The 14,213-nt window shown below is 44.3% G+C and overlaps 1 protein-coding gene across 2 annotated transcripts in view; it reads left to right on the top strand.

Annotated features, from left to right (window-relative positions):
• tmf1 (TATA element modulatory factor 1) overlaps window positions 1–11,188 on the top strand; it is a 31,288-nt gene extending 20,100 nt beyond the window's left edge. The window contains exons 9-17 of one of the 2 annotated variants that reach the window (XM_012960958.3): window positions 35–127; window positions 973–1,129; window positions 1,660–1,852; window positions 2,194–2,263; window positions 3,109–3,201; window positions 6,265–6,384; window positions 6,473–6,625; window positions 8,006–8,131; window positions 10,818–11,188. In XM_012960958.3, coding sequence (XP_012816412.1) covers window positions 35–127; window positions 973–1,129; window positions 1,660–1,852; window positions 2,194–2,263; window positions 3,109–3,201; window positions 6,265–6,384; window positions 6,473–6,625; window positions 8,006–8,131; window positions 10,818–10,961 — 1,149 coding nt within the window. In that variant the 3' untranslated portion in view covers window positions 10,962–11,188. 2 annotated transcript variants of the gene reach the window in all.
• Window positions 11,189–14,213: the final 3,025 nt, after the last annotated feature.

The raw sequence follows: 14,213 nt of genomic DNA on the forward strand, positions 1-14,213 counted from the left end.
TTTATAGGATGTAAAATATGTAAACTCATTTTAGGTAACAGATCTGAGGCTGGCCCTGCAGCGAGCGGAACAACAAGCTGCCAGGAAAGAAGATTATTTGAGACAAGAAATTGCTGAGCTGCAACAGGTATGTTCTAAGTAGGGTGTGCTGCTCTAGTCATCCTTCTGCTTGCCTTAGGGTGTGACTTTCTTGTATGTGCTGTACTAGCCATTGGGGTTGGAAATTTTTCCATACTGAAAACAGTGTATATTGCCCCTTAAAGAAGGACTTAAGGAAAAAAAATAAATAAGCATGGTAGAAATGCCAGTAGATTAGCAGCCCTAATGATACAGACCTTCAAATTTGTCCACAGGAGGTCCCCTTGTTCTTATTCTGTGGGCCAGTGGCACTGCACATGCTCAGTGTGCTCTAGGCTGCTGCTGCTGATGAAATAAACGTCATTGAAAACGTCAGCAAAAAGTTTTCTCACACTTGTGATAGAAGCTGATGATACAGGGCTGATTATTACTTCAGATTCAGAATTCACTGGTTTCTGTGCTGTCAAGTAATATGAATATAATGTTGTTACCAATTAGGCTTATATTGTGAGCTTTATATTGTGCATTGGTCCCAAAGCTCAGGTAACTGACAGCAGCTCAGAGGGAAGTATTGTGGATCTGCAGATAAGAAGATGGGGGCATCTTCTTGGTCACAAACCTTTACTGCTAAAGGGCCGTGGTGGCCTTGGACTGGCACAGAACCTCAAACATAAAGCATAGCATTTTTAGCTTAATTCTTTTTGAGCTTTAGTTCTCCTTTTAATGTCCACCAAGGAAACCCATTTGGCCCCAGCTCTGATGCTGAATTGCAGTGTTTCCCTTCCAAGTTACCTCACCTTTTCTTGACTGGAAAATAATCTTGGTTCTACTGTGGCTCTGGATAAGGTGCCATTTTACACTTTAAATATAACACTGTTCTGTTTAATGTTGCAGAGACTGCAAGAGGGGGAGACCCGGAATCAGGAGCTGAGCCAAAGCGTAACATCTGCAACAAGACCATTACTCCGACAGATTGAAAACCTGCAAGCAACTTTAGCAGCACAGACCTCGTCTTGGGAGAAACTGGAGAAGAATCTTTCCGACAGACTTAGTAAGAAAAAGTCATATTGTGCTTTTATAATCACTGCATTCTGCTTTTGTACAAACACTTGGGCTTTGTCTGAGCTCTGCTGCCAACAATGGGAAATGACCAGCGGTGATCCAATGGGGCTTGTGATGCTGATCATGTGCCGTGGCCTCTAATTATCTGAATTAGGACACAAGCACACTGTGCTATTTACTTGACTGGCAGCCGCTTTATACAGCAGGACAATGCAAGCACCCAACCCCTATTGTTTCTTCCGTTTGATAAATATGCACTGTGTTGGAATTCTTTGTTCCATTGGGATATTTATCACTAGAATTGTATATGACGGGAGAACAATAGCAAAGGTACATCACTTTTTTTTGTCTTGCTTGGGTAACTATAGTTTAAAAGAAGGACTGTCCTACTGTCCTATTTGCGTACTGCAATAGTAATAAAAAAAATAAAATAATAATTATACACATCTCCTGCTGTAAACATTCATTTCATTGTGGGAACCCTTATAAAAATATGAAGTTATGTTTTATTTTCCAAAGCTGAATCGCAGACACTGTTGGCCTCAGCAGTGGAGAAAGAACGTGCCTCCACAGAAGAACTACTAGCTATCAAGACACAGATCTCCGCTATAGAATCTCAGAACAGCCTGCTGAGGCAAGAGAAGATCAGATTGCAAGCACAGCTTGAAGTGGAGAAGTCTCGATTAGTGAAGATTGAAGAAGATCACAGCAGGTATAGGCCGTTCTGCTAACTTTCATTATAAGTGTGCTCTGTCATTTACAGCTTCTTATAGGGAGGCACAAGTTTGTGGGAAGGCCACAAAGACTTGCACAAAGGGCACGCAGGCTGCTTCTATACTCCAGTGGCCCTTGGGCAGTGTTTTGACTGCCATTCCTCCCCCCACTTACAAAGTCCTGACTGGCCTCCCATTAAAGTCATTGGGAATCACAGGAATGCAACAGTTTTGCTATTAAAATATTGAGGCACCTTCAGGCAGGTTTGTTTTGGGTGTCATCAGCCTTAGAAAGTGGGAAATTAAAGAAACTGTAAATCTTGTTTTTGTTTTTGCTAAGGAATCAGGTGGAACTTGAACATTTAAAGATGGAATTCATGAAAGCAATGGAAGAGGCAAAGAAAGAAAAGGTATTCAGCTCGCCCTTATGATCAAACCCTGTATATGTTGCCATGATGGTCCATTCTACCCATTCTACAATGGACCCATCCCTCTGCATTACACTCACTCATGTTTCCTTCCAAAATCCTTGCCCCCCCCCACCATTACTAATTCTTTTGTTCCTGCCAATCACTATCAATCCATATCATCTGTATCCATATCTATGACGTATTGTTTCAATCTGTAGTCAGTATCATTTTTTTTATCTCGCCTATCACTGTTTATATCTCCTCCTTTGTGGTGCATCTGTGCCAGAGCTTTCCATTTGTTTCTATATAATGGGCCATGTTTGCGGCCAGTTTGTAAAGGTGCCCATACATGGGCCGTTTCTAGCTGCCGATATCGGTCCCTTAAACTGATTCGGCAGCTAATTGGCCCCTGTATGGGCACTACCGACGGGCTTGCCCGACCGATATCTGGCCTAAAATTGTCCAGATATCGATCGGCAGGTTAAAAAATCTAGTTGAACCGACTTTGTCTATACCCGTTGTTATTATTCGATCGTTTGGCCCCAGGGCCAAATTAGCCTGGATTCTCCCGATATCGCCCACCCATAGGTGGGGATATTGGGAGAAGATCTGCTCGCTTGGCGACATCACCAAGCGAGCGGATCTGAAGGTGTATGGCCACCTTAAAAAAACGATGATATCCACAGAGATATCCAGGGGACATCTATTTAACTTCGCTTCCATCCTTCCAATGTTACTCCCAGTAAATTTATTTCTCTCTCCTACACCTCGACTGCTGCATTATCCATACAGGTTTACCATTTATGCACATGTGGTACTGAGCCATCAGTCTACTTTTATTTCAGAGTCTCCTCTCTAGTCAGCTGGAAATGGAGAAGCTGAGAGTGGAACAGGAGAAAAAGAAGGTCCTGCTGGCCCAGGAAGCTGCTAAAGAGAAGGTACTTCCCTCTCTATTATTAAAATAAACCTGAAAATTAAATTGATTATTTGAGTCTATGAAGGTTTTCATTCATCCAGGTCATGTTATATCTAGTATAAGTAAATCTAGAGCAACTGGACTTGCCGAGTAATCATTGAAGACGTTTCACTACCCATCTGAGCAGCTTCTTCAGTTCATCTGATGGGTATGGGAAGTCCTCGGCAATCCAGTGGAGCCCCACTCAGACCCATTGTCAGCAGTATCAATTCAGTGACTTAAAGTATTGCAAAATACTTGGCTAACATCTTAGACCCATTGGTAGCAAAACAGTGCATCACATTCAGAATGCCAAAGAGTTTGTCATCAAAAATCATATAGTTAAACAAACTAGAGGCAGAAGAGACAATGGTGTCATATGCTGTCACTTCACTGTTCACATGTATACCTACCCCAGAGGCAACTGAGACTGTAAGAAACCGACTGCAGCAAGATAACACCCTCAGCAGCAGAACAGAGCTCAGTCCTAGTCCAAGTATACTTGTTGCTAGACTTGTGCCTAAACACCGCATACTTCAAATACAGGGACCACTTTTACTGACAGAAACAAGGTTGTGCAATGGGTTCTCCAGTATCTCCCATTGTGACCAACACGGAGGAAGTGGAAAGGGAGGGCCTTACATATATTGGAGGGAACTACACTAAGTCACTGGTTCAGATTTGTAGATGACACACTTGGGCTAAAATCAGATCTCATAAAGTGGTGGCCTTTATGGAACCCATTCGCTTGGTGGACAATAACGTTAGGTTCACAAGAGAGAATGTCCATGAAAATAAACTTGCCTTTTTGAACTGTTTGGACCAAGAGGTGGGGAATAAAATGAAGTATACAGGAAACCAACTCACATGGATCAATATATGTTATTAGATTCCAACCATTCCCTGGAACACAAACTAGGTGTCATTATAACTCTGTACCACAGGGTGTAAATGTGACAACAGAGTCCATAGACAAGAAGCACAGACATCTCAAAGGAGCATTGAAAGCTTGTGGCTACCCAGACTGGACCTTTGTCAAAGCAGCAAATAAGCCCAATAGGATCACCAAAAGAGATAACCGTCCTGAGACGCAGAGTAGATGCAATATAGTCACCCTATGTGTAGTGGGGGTGTCAGGGAAACTCAGGAGGATTTTCAACAAACACCACATCCCTGTGTTTTCAAACCTAGCAAAACAAAATCTGGTAGATCTGAAGGATCCAGCACTGAAATAAAAACAAAGCGATGTGGTGTACGCAGTCCATTGTAGAGAGGAGTACTCAGACCTGTATATTGGGGAGATGAAGAAACTGCTCACCAAGCAAACGGCTCAGCATAAGAGAGCGGACTCTACAAGGCAAGACTCAGCTGTCTTTCTACACCTAAAAGACAAGGGACTTTCCTTTGAAGATAACAGTGTTCACATTTTGGACAGAGAAGACTGCTGGTTTGAACAAGGATTAAGAGAGGCTATTCATATTACAGTAGAGAAACCATCCCTAAACAGAGGCGGGGCCCTTCGACACCACCTACATACAATGCTTTACCACAGCGGTTGCACAACACTTCACATCTCCATTCTTGCAACTCTCACAGGTTACACCTGTCTCTATGATTTGCACAATACCTTGGTAATCCTATCTCAGTAATCTCACAGCAGTCACAATCTCTGTGAGTTTCAGTTGTCACCATTTTGAATAGTTACAATCTGCCATTGTAATGGGATTCATGGAAGAGTTTATATGCCAAGGACTTTCCTTACCTGTCAGTTGAACTGAAGAAGCTGCTCGGATAACGTCTTCAGTGATTACTAAACAAGTCCAGTTGCACTAGATTTACTTCTACTAGATATGGATTATTTTAGGTTTTCTGCTGGTAAGAGTATGTTTAGGTGCCTACGCACAGACACATTACAGCTGCCCATTTGGCCTCTCTTGAGGGAATTTGGTTTCCCTTTCCTGATAGATATGTGACTCATTAAAACCCTCTGTGCTGCAATGGGACTCCTTCTGCACTCTGCATGGCTCCCATTTAATGCTCGGATTATTGGCCAGTGGTCAAGTGGTTCATCTATTATGTAATAGAATGGCCAGTGCTAAGCAGCTTTTCAATTGGTCTTCATATTTTTTTTTTTTTTTTGAGTTATCTGCCTTCTTCTGACTCTTTCCAGCTTTCTAATCTCTCACTGACCCCAGCAGCCAAAAAAACTTTTGCTCTGGGAGGCTAAAATGTTATTGTTTTTGTTACATGTCCACTCCTATCCATATTCCAGTCTCTTATTCAAACCACTCATTTGGACCCTAGCAACCAGGTAGCTGCTAAAACTCCAAACTTGAACAAAAAGTGAAATAATGAGCTGACTACAAACAATAAAAAATGAAGACCAATTACAAATTGTCTCCGAATAGCACCCTCTACATCAGGGGTGGCCAATACGTAGATCGCGGTCCAGCAGTAGATCCCCTGTGGATTTCTGGTGGACCGCAATGAAACCGGGGATGTGGAAGTGCTGCGTGAATGTGTACGCACTTCCGCATTCTCCGGTCGATCACGGACGAAGAAAGTCTGGCCACCTCTGCTCTAGATTATACTAATAGTAAACTCCAAGGTGAACAATCCCTTTAAATGTATTCAGGTAAAATCAAATATAATAATCACATATATGTATTTCTGGAAATTTTACATGTCGTTCGGGATATAACATTATTCCCTGATGGCACTGGCTGCAAATGTGCCAAGTTAACCGATGCATCGACTTGGGTCAGGGAAACACTATTGCTATTTATTTAGATAGTTCCAGCATATGATTTGGGGGTGTGGGAAGAAACCCATGCAGACACAGAGACCATGCAAACTCCTTGCAGAGAGTGCCCTGGCTGGAATCAAACTCAGGACTTTAGTTCCGAAAGGCAGCAGTGTAAACCAGGCAGTGTGGGGAATGCACTTTCAGCTTTATAGGGGCTGACAATTAGAGCCTGAAGTACATGTGACTCGTTTAGAAGCTATTAGGTGTGAATACTAACGCCTTATTATTTCACCCTGTAAGGAACGCAAAGCCTATGTGTTTTCCTCCGTGGAATCCACTGCCACAACTCCAACCCTGTCTCGCTCCAGTTCTGTTAGTGGAACGGACTTGTCAGGCCTACAGACGTCCATCATTTCCCAGGTAGGGCGATGTCTGTATTCACAGTTATACTTCTATACATATTCTGTCTGTCTGTGTACATCTATTTATTGAACTTACTATTCACTAGGATGATCCCCACGACCATTTGTACGGATCAATGACTTCATCCCTCAGTGGAAACAATCTTTATGAAGCCGTACGATTGGGCGCCGGTTCCAGTGTCATTGAAAATTTGCAGTCTCAGCTAAAACTTCGGGATGGGGAAATCACTCAGTTGCAGGTAATGTCTCCCGTGTTAAATTGATAGAAATATTTTCTGGGAATTCTTATGCTTCAACATCTGTATGGCTGCAGCTGATACACTGTGTTACTGTTGCCTTCTTGCCCTACTGTGCACCACACTTCCAACCCACAACTGTGAGTAAGAAACAAACCGCACTCACAGGACAAAAAAAAATGTTGTTTAATTCAATGTTTCGGCATAGACTCAAGCTGTCTTCAGGACACACGGCTTGAGTCTAAGCTGAAACGTTGAATTAAACACCATTTTTTTTTTGCTTCTTGTGAGTGCGGCTTGTTTGTGTTTACTAATTAAGTTATGTTAACCATGCACCCAGGCAGTACCTGGAGTTTTCTTTGTACACCATTCCTGGACTTTGGACCAAAAAATAGTTCTGGTTATACCTGACATTGTCCTCTGAGCCCATGTAATGTGTGGGTGGCGCAAAGGGCACTCCTGGCCAGGTCCCTTTACAGGGTCGGACTTGGGGGTACAGGGCCCACCGGGGCAGTGGCCACAGGGGCCCCACGCCACAGCCCCCTAACCCCCCACAGGTTTCTTCCCAGTGCCCCACCATCCCAGTCCGACCCTGTCCCTTTATACAGAGCAGACTTGCTTGGATATACAATGCACAATATTCAGATAAAAATGCTCAGGAACATGGTATATTGGTATGGCTAGGCACAGTCAAAAGCAGGCCCCAACTGGGATTCAGACTAGGCCCTGGCATCTCCAGTACACAGAGGCCCAAACAACCCCCCCCCAGCCCAATAAATAGTGACTGTCTGTGGCACCTTACAGCCCCCCTGGCATTCCCAGTACCCAGAGGCACAAACAGCCCCCCAGCCCAATACATAGTGACTGTCTGTGGCACCTTACAGCCCCCTGGCATCTCCAGTACACAGAGGCCCAAACAACCCCCCCCCAGCCCAATAAATAGTGACTGTCTGTGGCACCTTACAGCCCCCCTGGCATTCCCAGTACCCAGAGGCACGAAACAGCCCCGCCAGCCCAATAAATAGTGACTGTCTGTGGCACCTTACAGCCCCCCTGGCATTCCCAGTACCCAGAGGCACGAAACAGCCCCGCCAGCCCAATAAATAGTGACTGTCTGTGGCACCTTACAGCCCCCCTGGCATTCCCAGTACCCAGAGGCACAAACAGCCCCCCCCCCCCCCCAGCCCAATAAATAGTGACTGTCTATGGCACCCTACAGCATCCCCTCTGGCATTTGCCAGAACCCACAGATTGCCAGTCCGGGCCTGGTCCAAGGGAATAACTAATAGACCTCTGCCTGTGCAATTAGATTACACTGTACAAACCACAGACTGTGCATCTCACAACTTGTGTAGGATTTCTCACTAACTGTCACGTCTGCAGGTGGAAATTGTGAATCTGGAAAAAACGCGCTCGCTGCTGGCCGAGGAAGTGGTTAAAATGAATAATCTCAATGATGACTTAGAGGAGAAAGTGAAGGAAATACCCAAACTACGGGTGCAGATGAAGGTGAGTGGCACTTTTGTAGAGCTGTTCACTTTTGGGAGCTTAATTAAACCTTTTATTATTACTCAAAACAGGATTTTTTTTTTTACTGTTTTCCTTGTTGCAATGAAAGCATTAGGGCTGTGATTAGATTTATGCTTATAATTAGGACTATCGTTCAGTAAGCAGTCTGATCATTGCTTGTGAAGTCTGCTATTCACCATAGACCTTTTCTTACGGGTAACAGTGGAAGTCACCAGTACAGGCTGTAATTGCACAAAACCACATGTGCCGTGCGTCATAACCCTTAAATTTAGCCTTCCCTGATGCTAAAGATGGCTGGACATGTTCAGATTTAGCCCAGTGGTTATATCTATTACAGCTTTACGACCATCTGACACCCTGGACAGGGGGGCAGTTTAGAAAGACCATCCTGTTATACTATTGCAGGGATCCCCAACCTTTTATACCTGTGAGCCACATTCAAATGAAAAAGTGTCGGGGAGCAACACAAGCATGAAAAAAGTTCCTGGGGGTGCCAATAAGAGCTATATTTGGCTATTTGGTAGCCCCTATGTGAACTGGCACCTATAGGAGGCTCTTTTTGCTTTACACTGGGTTTTATGCAACCAAAACTTGCCTCCAAGCCAGAAATACAAAAATGGGCAACTACTTTTAGGCCACTGGGAGCAACATCCAAGGGGTTGGGGAGCAACACGTTACTCACGAACCACTGGTTGGGGATCACTGTCCTATTGGATTGGACAGATAGGGAAACAAAACAATACACTGTGTTCAGTTATCACACAATATATACCCACGTAGCCTTTGGAAGGTTTGGTTGGATAACTGTAAGGCCAGCCTGTGAGTGGCCAGCATCAGGATGAGGCCAGTGTGTAGCTTGTGGTATTAGCTCTTCTAAGCACTTAGGTCTTATAGACAAGGTTAATCAGCAGGCAGGGAGGGGCCACACAAAGTGTACCTGCAGGCCGTATGTGGGCCCCCAGTACCTCTGCACTATTCAAGCTTGTGTTAACATGTAGTGGATTCATTTAAAAAGGGGGCATTATGCAAGAACAGCATCACTTAAATGCTAAAACATGGCATCCTGGTCGCTACCTTATGCACAGGTGTAGTACTGAGTGCTTTCAGCAGGGGGCACTGTGTGCCTATTCATGGAACATCTATAGTGCATGTACAATATACACAATATAGCTGACAACTAGGATTCTGCAGTGCTGGAATAAAGAACACATAGGATATTCTTAAACTGGGATTTTTGTTTTTTAAGCTTGTTTTTGGTCACAGACCTTATTCAGGTGGGGTAAGGGGAGTATTAGAAATTAGCTGAGATTTGTCAGCTTAAACAGCAATAATGTTATTACTAATGTAGCTGTTGGGATGGTGTTTAGGTATGCTGCCATAAAGCTGGGGCAATTTGCTGGTGGGTGGTCTTGAGCATTTTGTGCCCCTAATCCATGCAGGCCCAGTGCTCACAACTGCCCCATCAGTGGGCAGATTCTCTGGTAAAATGGGTAGAATCATGTTTATATGAAAGAACCTACAGGTGAGAGTTTCCCAGAAACAAGGGAAAGTGCAGAGTTGTGTAACCCCACCATAGCTGCAGGGTATATAAATACTGCATGTAATTCGTGGTTTTTATGTTCCTACAGACAGGCTGGTACTAGCAGTGTGGGAGATTTGCCCAGAGTTATAGCCCACAGCCTTATCTTCTAGCTGGCAGCTTAGACTCTCAGCAAACACACATTTACTTGTGGCTGAACTCTGTATAGATTGTTATGTAAACTCCTAGCTCCGCCTCCTGTTCTATCCGTAGGAGGGTATTTACTCCATCTCTGGGGGGTATGTAATTATCTTTTGCCCCATAACTTACCAGCAGCCTCATCTTGCTTTTAAGTCAGAGTTTAGGTTTATTATCAGAACCATATCCTGCCAAGGTCAGTGATCCTTTATTTCATTAGTTGGGATGCACAGAACCCGGGAATCGGTTCCGGATTCACATGACTCCCAGCAAAAGCCAAATTAACTCTAATCCTTTGTTTCAGCTGAACCCAAACCCAGCCCTTAATTTTATGTGATTTTAATGTTCTTTGGCAGCATTATAAAGGCTTCAGTCTTTGGATCCCTGCTCAACATCTGCATTTGGTGCACCCTGAGACCGAATCAAGCAGGGGCATGAAGGGCTATTGCTCATGGGGGGGCATTAGACTTAGCTGCCCAGCACTGCCTAAAGAGCATGAAAGCCTCTCCCTATGGGGAGTTACAGACAAGCAGAGGCATATACTGCCATTTACCTGCCTAAAACACATATTTTGGAGAGATATTTGCCATTACAGTGTGGCAGAAAAAAATCCCTTTCTCCTAGGAACATTTTTCCAGTATTTTATTGGGGCTGTACATTATGTTTTGGGGTTCAATACCAGCCCAAGGTACCCATAGCCCTTTAGCAGGGAAGATCTGTGCCCCTGAAGATGCCCCAGTAGCCCCCCATCTCCTTTTCTGCTGATTCCCTGCACACACACTGTGCTGCTGTCACTTATATAAACTTAATTAGTGATTAATTCAGATTTACATTACATTGTACTGTACTAATCAGCCCTGTAGCATCAACTGCTGTGACAGACAAAGCAGCTCAGACACACTGAGCATGTGCAGTGTCACTGACAAGGTCCAATTACTGTTATTGTAGGATCTGGACCAGCGGTACAACACCATCCTGCAGATGTATGGAGAGAAGGCCGAGGAGGCGCAGGAACTGAGACTCGATCTGGAAGATGTAAAAGTCATGTACAAAACACAGATAGACGAACTATTAAAGCAGAGACTCACTTAGCCCCTAACGAGGCCCCAAGAGCCCCCAAAGCTGAACCGGATGACCAGAAATGCATCTAAAACCTTCTTTGTTTAATATGTAAATTTAGAGCTCTAAATGATCTCTTGTATAAAATATAGTGTATAATAGATCCTTCTTTTATTTACTGGCCCCTAGGCCCGAAAACAAATCACATTTACTGTACCTATGTGTAGCCATTCTCTGTGATTAAATTATTTGTTATTTAATTTCTCTCTCTTTCATACAGGAGAGCGGCTTATTTTGTATTCATTACGTGGTTTGTAAGGTAAGCCTTCCGCGTCCCTGAAAGGATGCTGGGAATTGTAGTTGTGTCAGACATGGCTGTTTTATACCCTTTATTGCAGAAGGGAAATGATGACCGTCTGGAACTCGACATATGTGCTACACAGCTGCTGAGTGAGTCTGGCTGCGGGGCAGGCTCTCGCCTCTTTATTTGCACATCTAAAATCCAGTTACAAAATGGAAAATTGGTGCAAAGTGAAAAATGTGTAAATGTTCATCATGTTTAAGTGGTAATCTGCTGAAGCTGCTTATGGCCACTTTACCTTGCAATGGGAACAGCAGCCCTTTGGATCTATACAGACTCAATGAGGCACAAGTTGGTCAGTGTTTGGTTTTGTTTCATTTAATATACCCAAAGGCACCCATTCCCTGGGCTGGTTTTGCCTTTCTTGCCTTCCACTGTAAAGGTGCCCATACACGGGCAGATTTCAGCTGTTTATTTGGGTCCTTTAGACTGATTTGACAGCTTATCTGCCCCTGTATGGGCACCCCGACGGGCCTACCCAACCCTAGATCTCAATTGGGCAGGTTTGGTTTTCCTTCGGATTGGGGACTGCATTGGCTCGTTGATGAAGTCTGGTGATGCCTATGCCGCCTGTTTAATAACCATTTGGCCCTAGGCCAAATTAGCCTCATATCGCCCACCTTAGATGGGCATATTGGGAGAAGATCCGTTCATTTGGCAACTGGGTGGATCTTACTGTGTATGGCCAACTGAAGGCACCAAAGAGATCCCATTTCCAGAAATCTAATTGCACGGAGACCACATCAGTCCCTGCAGGCAATGGATCATGTGAATGACTGATTGGTTCAGAATGATTTTTGAACTTGGCAAAGATGCCAAACAACCAAATCTGTACATACATGGGTAGTTATTTTTGTATCAGGCGGATAAATCCGGCGTTGAGATCCGCTGCTATGGGCAGGGATACGTTAAACATCAGCGCATCAGTGCGGTCCTTCCCTTAATGGGATTTTCAAACCTTTCTTTCTGGGCCATGTATCAGGTCAGCTAGGCAGTCCCGAGCTTGGGCCCAATAAGCCCAGCACCCATTGGCATGTATATGGCAAGCTTTACATGGTTTGTGTTCCATGGCATAAGGCTGAACAGAGCTGTGCCCATGCTGGGTCCTTATCCAGACTATCACAGGGACCAGTAACATTCAGCCTTCCGGCTCTTGTGGATCTCAAACTCCCGACACCCCTTCTCAGGCTACAGAGAAGAAGCAATGAGATCAACATTGTTTGTTATGGGTCAGTAACTCAAGGCAACCAATACGATATTTGCTTTCTTTACTAATCATGGTCTTGACCAAATGTAGCCACAAAAAAAGCACTGGCACTCAAAGCTGCAAAAATGGGACAAGCCCTATAAAAATCTTTAATGCGGAGGTGCTTGATAAAGGGGTTGTTGTGCCCCGAAACGTTGCACCTCCGCATTAAAGATTTTTATAGGGCTTGTCCCATTTTTGCAGCTTTGAGTGCCAGTGCTTTTTTTGTGGCTATTGGAATTGGGAGGGTGCCGATCCCTCCAAGCAGTGTGCACCGAGCGGGAATTTTTTGGAGAGCTAAGGGTGTGCGGGTAGGATCTCCTGTTCTTCTCTTGACCAAATGTAGGACAGAGGTAGGTAATGGTGGCCATAAATGGGTCACACCATACAGCACACAACCGACTGGCCCACAGGTATTGTAGGACTGGCTGTAGACGGGTAGGGCCGCTTTTGGATTGTGCGGATTGCCGCAATGAGCAAAACAACGGGAAGCCTAGAGACGCCGTGTCTCCGCATCTGGCCTGTATACCAGCCGGGACAGATAAAATCCTCCATTCAGCTGGATCACATGATTATCAATTGAATACATGCCCAAGTGGTCAGGCAGTGTGTCATTGAAAGTGGCAAAACTGCCCAACCATCCTTCCAGTGATCCTCTCTATGGTACAGCACAGTTCGTCTATGGTTAAAACACCTTCATGTGGTGTGTTATATTGGCTTCTATGTGTGTTGCAGCATTTGTGGGGTTAAATATCACCATTAAGTGTTATCCTGTTTCTAGCTGGGTCTGGAATAGGGATGCACCGAACCCAATTCGATATGCTGATTAGGATCGGAAGGGGTTAAAAATAACGTGCAGCGGAAAACATTTTTCACTGCCCATTTAACCCATTCCAAACTCTAATTAGCATATGCTAATTTAGCCTAATTAGGATTCGGATTGGCCGGGACCAAATCCTACGAAAAAACGCCGGGATTCGGTGCATCCCGAGTCTGGAAATTCTTGGGGTTAAGAAGAAGAATGTGGCTTTTTGGAAGTCACATTTCCAGTTCTTTAATTCTTTATAGAGTGTAGATCTTCCAATGTGGAGGGGGCATGTAAAGCCTTTCAACAGAGTAAGAGATACTACCCCCCCCAGGGGAACTCCCAGTGGGCCCTCCTGCTCTGTTGTGCATTTCGTCGATCCTCTTTTCTGTAGGAGTAATGGGGAGGCAGCTAGATGATAATATAAGTAAGTATGGAAAGAGTGGACCCCAATCAAAGGTTTGTAACATCAGTGTTTTAGTCCCTCCTCCCCTGCCAGGATTTCAAATGATGCAGAAAGAGTAGAACAGTTTTGCAGCTGGATTTCAGCATATAAACATGGGATTTATTCCTACTTTTGGAAGGAACAGATTACAGGTATAGGGACATTAGGGGTTTCTGTGTTGTGTGGGGCTCTTTAACAGATTTTGATTTGGAGGCTGAAGTTCCCCTTTATCAAACACTCATTTAAAAAAAAAAAACAAATAAACAAAAGTCTAGAGTTTATCTTTAACCCAACAGAACCCCACAAGCTACTCAGTCTCTCAGCCCCAAAATTTAACCATTTACACTCAGTCCTGCTGGCCGAACATCAAGGTCTAATGGATTTTGGGGAGCTCTTCTCTGTCCAGAACCCAGATGTGTTCTGTAATT

This window comes from Xenopus tropicalis, chromosome 4, assembly GCF_000004195.4.
Source record: "Xenopus tropicalis strain Nigerian chromosome 4, UCB_Xtro_10.0, whole genome shotgun sequence".
Lineage (NCBI taxonomy): Eukaryota > Metazoa > Chordata > Amphibia > Anura > Pipidae > Xenopus > Xenopus tropicalis.